This window comes from Salmo trutta, chromosome 8 (assembly GCF_901001165.1).
Source record: "Salmo trutta chromosome 8, fSalTru1.1, whole genome shotgun sequence".
Classification (NCBI taxonomy): domain Eukaryota; kingdom Metazoa; phylum Chordata; class Actinopteri; order Salmoniformes; family Salmonidae; genus Salmo; species Salmo trutta.
In genome coordinates this window covers 48,385,304-48,392,803 of record NC_042964.1, presented here as the reverse complement: position 1 = coordinate 48,392,803, position 7,500 = coordinate 48,385,304, and the positions used below count along the sequence as shown (strand labels likewise).

At 53.2% G+C, this 7,500-nt stretch overlaps 1 protein-coding gene across 1 annotated transcript in view; it reads right to left on the bottom strand.

Moving 5' to 3' along the window:
* Positions 1–7,500, bottom strand: part of LOC115197988 (plexin-A4-like) — a 125,407-nt gene that overhangs the window by 3,186 nt on the left and 114,721 nt on the right. The window contains exon 4 of the mRNA XM_029759646.1: positions 148–201. Within this exon, the coding sequence (XP_029615506.1) occupies positions 148–201 (54 nt within the window). The remainder of the gene's footprint in view (positions 1–147; positions 202–7,500) is intronic.

Below are 7,500 nucleotides of genomic sequence, written 5' to 3'. Positions count from 1 at the left end.
CAGAGGTACACACCCACACAGGTCCTGGATCTCTCTCTCTCTCTCTCTCTCTCACACACACACACACACACACACACACACACACACACACACACACACACACACACACACACACACACACACACACACACACACACACACACACACTGTGACCTGCTGACATAAATATAGGACATTGAAAAGAACAGTTCCATCACATACCTGGTTAGAGGGGGAGTCATTTGAGGGGAGCACCATGGAGGGGCGGCCATCGTTCATCATAGAAGACAGGGAAGAAGAGAGGAGACAATTATTAGTGAGGTGTTCATTGGATTAATGAAAACCTCTGAAATAACTCACGCACACACAACTCAATGCATAATGTGACAAACCAAACACATGCACAAACTGTAAACACACACACACACACACAGATGCTTCTGCGTTAACGACCCATCCCCACCCTCTGGACCCAGTCGAAGGGGCCCCACTAGCAGCCATCCCCCAGGCACCTCAACCTTTTCAGGGAACACATCCTCCTAGGGCCCAGTTTCAGTCCCCTAACCTCCAGGCTTCTCTCTCAGACACAACACCCCTCTCTCTCCCTTTGTTTTACAGTCAGTCACTTCACATACTGACTCCCCATAACAATCTGACTGTCTAGTGAGGTGCAGAGTGATGCCTGGCCCTGTCCTTTTCCTCACAGCTCTGTGAAGCACAAAGGCAGACGACAGGGGAGAGAGAGCACATACCCACACACACGCAACGATCACAAAGCAGGGAAAAGGCCACTGTCCATCTCTTGCCTGTAAACATCTCCTAATCATTCAGCAGGCACCACTGATATCTGTCATTACTGCTGGAAGCACAGAGACAGAGAGAGAGAGAGGTAGGAAGGGAGGGAAAAAATAAAGAAAGGGGGGTAGAGAAAAGAGATGAACGGCGAGAGAGGGAGAGAGAAAGAGAGGGAGAGAGAAAATAGAGAGAAAGACAGATTCTCTCTCTCTCATCCCCACATCTCTGTTTCCATCTCATTACCAGTCAGTCACAGTGACTCAGCCGGGCATTTTTAAAGTCACATGCATGCATTTTTAATCCCGGACAAGTTCCCTCTACACAGGGGCCATTTGTCGTTGTGTGTGTGTGTGTGTGTGTGTGTGTGTGTGTGTGTGTGGTGTGTGTGTGTGTGTGTGTGTGTGCACCCTCCTACAGGCCCAGAGGGGGTAAGTAGTGTCTGTGAGAAGCCCCTGTGGAACCGTTCTGACTCTCAGAGTACATTCAATGATTCTAACGTGGAGCGATCATGGAGGACAGAGGGATGGCTAGAGGAGAGAAACGGAGGAAAGGAGGCTGAAAGAGAGGAGACATTTCCTCCCGGTGTAGGGATCTCTCCGTTGGGACAGGGCTGTCACTGGCTATACGGGGCAGGGTGGAGTGATGAGGGGAGCGCTTGTGTTTAAGTCACTGCTGGTGTTGTCAAGGAGCCCCTGGGCCTTGTTACCGTGCTGGTACAGGTGGTTCAGATTGTGTCTGAGTCGGAGCGCGGTGCTAGTAACACCAGGGCTTCATCTCCACACGGGTCACAAGTTCACTATACTGAAAGTTCCTTTGACAAAATAGCTGGCAATGCCTCCTGTATTGACCTATAAGGGATTCTAAGTGTATGTATATAATTCTAGAATCCTCCTACTGCCCTATAGCCTACTAAATGACTATATTACATGGAACATAATACTAGCTTTTCATTGTTTTTCTAGCCCCTGGCATTTTCATACCCAGAGCTGCAGCTGTAAATACACAACGCTCAATGACACAGAGTGAGGCCACACACACACACACACACACACACACACACACACACACACACACACACACACACACACACACACACACACAGTGTCACACTGTGAGGCTATTATTTAGTGGGCACGTTAGCTCAGAGCGTCAGACACTGAGGAGAGGGACTGTTCTAGCAGCGTCAGTCTCTAACAAACCCCTCAGATCTCAGATCAACCTCCAGTCCTACATGATAATGACTGTCCCTCAGATCCCAGATCAACCTCCAGTCCTACATGATAATGACTGTCCCTCAGATCTCAGATCAACCTCCAGTCCTACATGATAATGACTGTCCCTCAGATCTCAGATCAACCTCCAGTCCTACATGATAATGACTGTCCCTCAGATCCCAGATCAACCTCCAGTCCTACATGATAATGACTGTCCCTCAGATCCCAGATCAACCTCCAGTCCTACATGATAATGACTGTCCCTCAGATCCCAGATCAACCTCCAGTCCTACATGATAATGACTGTCCCTCAGATCTCAGATCAACCTCCAGTCCTACATGATAATGACTGTCCCCTCAGATCCCAGATCAACCTCCAGTCCTACATGATAATGACTGTCCCTCAGATCTCAGATCAACCTCCAGTCCTACATGATAATGACTGTCCCTAGATCTCAGATCAACCTCCAGTCCCTACATGATAATGGACTGTCCCTCAGATCCCAGATCAACCTCCAGTCCTAATGAAATGACTGTCCCTAGATCCCAGATCAACCTCCAGTCCTAACTGATATGACTGTCCCTCAGATCCCAGATCAAACCCTCCAGTCCTACATGATAATGACTGTCCTCAGATCTCAGATCAACCTCCAGTCCTACATGATAATGACTGTCCCGTCATGAACGGGATAATGACTGTCCTGTTGTCCTCCCTGTCCGGGGAAGTCCTCTCCACACCAGCCTCCAGAGAATGGTGGCAGTATAAGTAATGATGCCCCTGAGGAGGGAGGGAGGAGGGAGAGAGGGAGGGCGTTGTGTGTGTGTGGGGGGGGACTGAGGGCAGTGTGTGTATGGGGTGACTGACGTGAGTATGTGTGTGTGGGGGGGAGGGGGGATGAGGGAGTGTGTGTGTGGGGTGACTGAGTGAGTATGTGTGTGGAGTGGTGAGTGAGTGAGTGAGTGTGTGTGTGTGGGGGGGAGGGGTGGTGAGGGAGTGTGTGTGTGGGGTGACTGAGTGAGTATGTGTGTGGAGTGGTGAGTGAGTGAGTGAGTGAGTGAGTGAGTGAGTGAGTGAGTGAGAGTGTGTGTGTGTGTGTGTGTGTGTGTGTGTGTGGCTGTGTGTGTGGTGTGTTGTGCTGTGTGTGTGTGTGTGTGCGGAGTGTGTGTGTGTGTGACTGTGTGCATGTGTCTGTGTGTGTGGAGTGGTGAGTGAGTGAGTGAGTGTGTGGGAGTGTGTGTGTGTGTGTGTGTGTGTGTGTGTGCCTATGTATGTGCAATCATGTATCGCTGTGTGTGTGTATATATGTGTGTGTGTGTATATGTGTGTGTGTGTGTATATATGTGTGTGTGTGTGTGTGTGTATATATGTGTGTGTGTGTGTGTGTATATATGTGTGTGTGCTGTGTGTGTATATATGTGTGTGTGTGTATATATGTGTGTGTGTGTGTATATGTGTGTGTGTGTGTGTTGTGTGTATATATGTGTGTGTGTGTATATGTGTGTGTGTGTGTATATATGTGTGTGTGTGGTGTGTGTATATATGTGTGTGTGTGTTGTGTGATATATGTTGTGGTGTGTGGTGTAATATGTGTGTGTGTGTGTTTATAGGATTGTGTGTGTGTGTGGTGGTGTATATATGTGTGTGGTTGGCGCCAGCGCGTCTGTAATAAACCCATCATTAACTTCCCCAGGCAGCTTGTGTCAGGGCCCAGACGGAGAAACAAAGCCTGTGTTTTTCCTCAGCTGTGTGGCCAGGCGAGGGGCCAGGGGCCTGGGGGAGAGAGGGGACAGGTACAGCCTGCCCTGGGTGACAGACACACACACACACAGGACAGGAGATCGCTGTTTTGCTTCCATTTAGGCAGTAAATAAGGGAGGAACCAAATACTTGGCAGAGTTGTGCAGGGGGTAATTAGCAAGCGGGGCACACGTGTCTTTCAATGAGGGGTACCCCAGCGAGACAGCTCAATCAGAGAACCAGCTGCAGAGGGGGCATCATTTGTGTGTGTGTGTGTGTGTGTGTTGTGTGTGTGTGTGTGGTGTGTTATGTGTGTGTGTGTGTGTGTGTGTGTGTGGTGTGTGTGTGTGTGTGTGTGTGTGTGTGTGTGTGTGTGTGTGTGTGTGTGTGTGTGTGTAATGTACAGCTGAACCTATAACCCTTGCACCCCTTCTCTTTAATTATTCTAGTTGTTGTGAGCTGATTAACACACTCACACACACCAATGGCAGATTGAGGGGTATCACACTGACTCTCATGTTAAGCCAGAAAGTGACACCATTATGGGGGCCTGTGTGGGGTGTGGTGGAGAGGAGAGCTGTGTGGTGTGTGGTGGAGAGGAGAGCTGTGTGGGCTGTGGTGGAGAGGAGAGCTGTGTGGTGTGTGGTGGAGAGGAGAGCTGTGTGGTGTGTGGTGGAGAGGAGAGCTGTGTGGGCTGTGGTGGAGAGGAGAGCTGTGTGGGGTGTGGTGGAGAGGAGAGCTGTGTGTGTGGTGGAGAGGAGAGCTGTGTGGGCTGTGGTGGAGGAGAGCTGTGGGGGTGGTGGTGGAGGAGAGCTGTGTGGTGTGTGGTGGAGAGGAGAGCTGTGTGGTGTGTGGTGGAGAGGAGAGCTGTGTGGGGTGTGTGGTGAGAGGAGAGCTGTGTGGGGTGTGGGAGAGGAGAGGCTGTGTGTGTGTGGTGGAGAGGAGAGCTGTGTGGGCTGTGGTGGAGAGGAGAGCTGTGTGGTGTGTGGTGGAGAGGAGAGCTGTGTGGTGTGTGGTGGAGAGGAGAGCTGTGTGGGCTGTGGTGGAGAGGAGAGCTGTGTGGGTGGTTGTGGGAGAGGAGAGAGCTGTGGGTGGAGAGGAGAGCTGTGTGGGGTGTGGTGGAGAGGAGATGTGTGGGCTGTGGTGGAGAGGAGAGCTGGGGGTGTGGGGAGAGGAGAGCTGTGTGGTGTGGTGGAGAGGAGAGCTGTGTGGTGTGTGTGGAGGGAGAGGTAGAGGAACTGTGTGGGGTGTGGTGGAGAGGAGAGCTGTGTGGGGTGTGGTGGAGAGGTAAGATCTGTGTGGGGTGTGGGGAGAGGAGAGCTGTTGGGGTGGGGTGGGAGAGGAGAGCTGTGTGGGCTGTGGTGGAGAGGAGAGCTGTGTGGGGTGTGGTGGAGAGGAGAGCTGTGTGGGGTGTGGTGGAGAGGAGAGCTGTGTGGGGTGTGGTGGAGAGGAGAGCTGTGTGGGCTGTGGTGGAGAGGAGAGCTGTGTGGGGTGTGGTGGAGAGGAGAGCTGTGTGGGGTGTGGTGGAGAGGAAAGCTGTGTGGTGGTGTGGTGGAGAGGAGAGCTGTGTGGGGTGTGGTGGAGAGGAGAGCTGTGTGGGGTGTGGTGGAGAGGAGAGCTGTGTGGGGTGTGGTGGAGAGGAGAGCTGTGTGGGGTGTGGTGGAGAGGAGAGCTGTGTGTATCTCCCCCATATCTCCCCATCTCCCCATATCTCCTCTCCATCTCCCCCATATCTCCCCCCATCTCCCCCAATGCTCCTACATATCTCCCCCATATCTCCTCCATATGTCCTCCCTATATCTCCCCCCATCTCCCCCATACCTCCTCCCAATCTTCCCCATATCTCCCCCATATGTCCTCCCTATATCTCCCCCATATCTCCCCCATCTCTCCCATCTCCCCATATCTCCTCTCCATATCCCCCATATCTCCCCCATATCTCCCCCATATCTCCCCCATATCTCCTCCATATCTCCCCCATACCTCCTCCCAATCTCCCCCATATCTCCCCCATATGTCCTCCATATCTCCCCCCCATCTCCCCATCTCCTCCCCATCTCCCCCATCTCCTCCCCATCTCCCCCATATGTCCTCCCCATCTTTTCCCCCATATCTCCTCCATATCTCCCCCATCTCCGCATATCTCCCCCATATCTCCCCCCATCTCCCCCATATCTCCTCCATATCTCCTCCCCATCTCCCCCATCTCCCCCATATCTCCTCCATATCTCCCCATATCTCCTCCATATCTCCCCCATATCTCCTCCATATCTCCCCCCATCTCCCCCATATCTCCTCCCCATCTCCCCCATATCTCCTCTCCATCTCTCCCATACCTCCTCCCCATCTCCCCATATCTCCCCCATATCTCCTCCATATCTCCTCCATATCTCCCCATCTCCCCCTTCTCCTCCCCTCTCATCTCCCCCATCTCCTCCCCATCTCCCCCATATCTCCTCCATATCTCCTCCATATCTCCCCCCATTTCCCCATATCTCCTCCATATCTCCCCCATCTCCTTCCCATATCTCTCCCCATCTCCCCATCTACCCCATATCTCCCCCATATCTCCCCCATCTCCTTCCCATATCTCTCCCCATCTCCTCCCCATCTCCCCCCATCTCCTCCCCATCTCCTCCATCTCCCCCATATCTCCCCCATATCTCCTCCCCTCCCCATCTCCCCCATCTCCCCCATCTCGTCCACATTTCACCCATCTCCTCCATATCTCCTCCATATCTCATCCCATCTCCCCCCATCTCCTCCATCTCTCCCCCCATCTCCTCCATATCTCCTCCCATCTCCCCCCATCTCCTCCATATCTCCTCCCATCTCCCCCCATCTCCTCCATCTCTCCCCCATCTCCTCCATATCTCCTCCATATCTCCCCCATATCACCCCCCATCTCCCCCATATCTCCCCCATATCTCTCCCCCATCTCCTCCCCATCTCCTCCCCATCTCCTCCCCATCTCCTCCCCATCTCCTCCCCATCACCCCATATCTCCTCAGTATCTCCCAACATCTCCTCCCCATCTCCCCATCTCTCCCCATCTCCCCCATCTCCCCCATCCTCTCCCCATCTCCCCCATCTCGTCCACATCTCCCCCATCTCCTCCCCATCTCCTTCCCATCTCCCCCATCTTCTCGATAATCTCAATGATCTCCTCCCCATCTCACCCAATCTCCCTCTCCATCTCCCCCCGTCTCCCCCTTCTCCTCCCCGGTCTCCACATCTCCTTCCTCATCTCCTCCCCCATCTTCTCCCCCATCTCCTCCCCCATCTCCCTCATCTTCTCCCCCATCTTCTCCCCCATCACCTCCCCATCTCACCCATCTCCTCCCCATCTCCTCCCCATCTCCCCATATCTCCCCCATATCTCCTCCATATCTCCCCCATATCTCCTCCATATCTCCCTCGTCTCCCCATCTCCTCCCCCATCTCACCCATCTCCTCGATAATCTCAATGATCTCCTCCCCATCTCACCCATCTCCCCCCGTCTCCCCATCTCCTCCCCCATCTCCCCCGTCTCCTCCCCCATCTCGTCCCCATCTCGTCCCCCATCTCCCCCCCAATCTCCCCCTATCTTCTCCCCCATCTTCTCCCCATCTCCCACTGATGTACCCAAATAACAGACTCCCGGGAGCAGACACCATGCCATTCCCCCAGATCTGACACTCCATTGTGCCCAAGAGGGGGGAGGGTGTCTGTGTGAGTGTGAGTGTGAGTGTGTGTGTGTTGTGATCTGATAAGCCCCTTCATTTGGGCCGTTT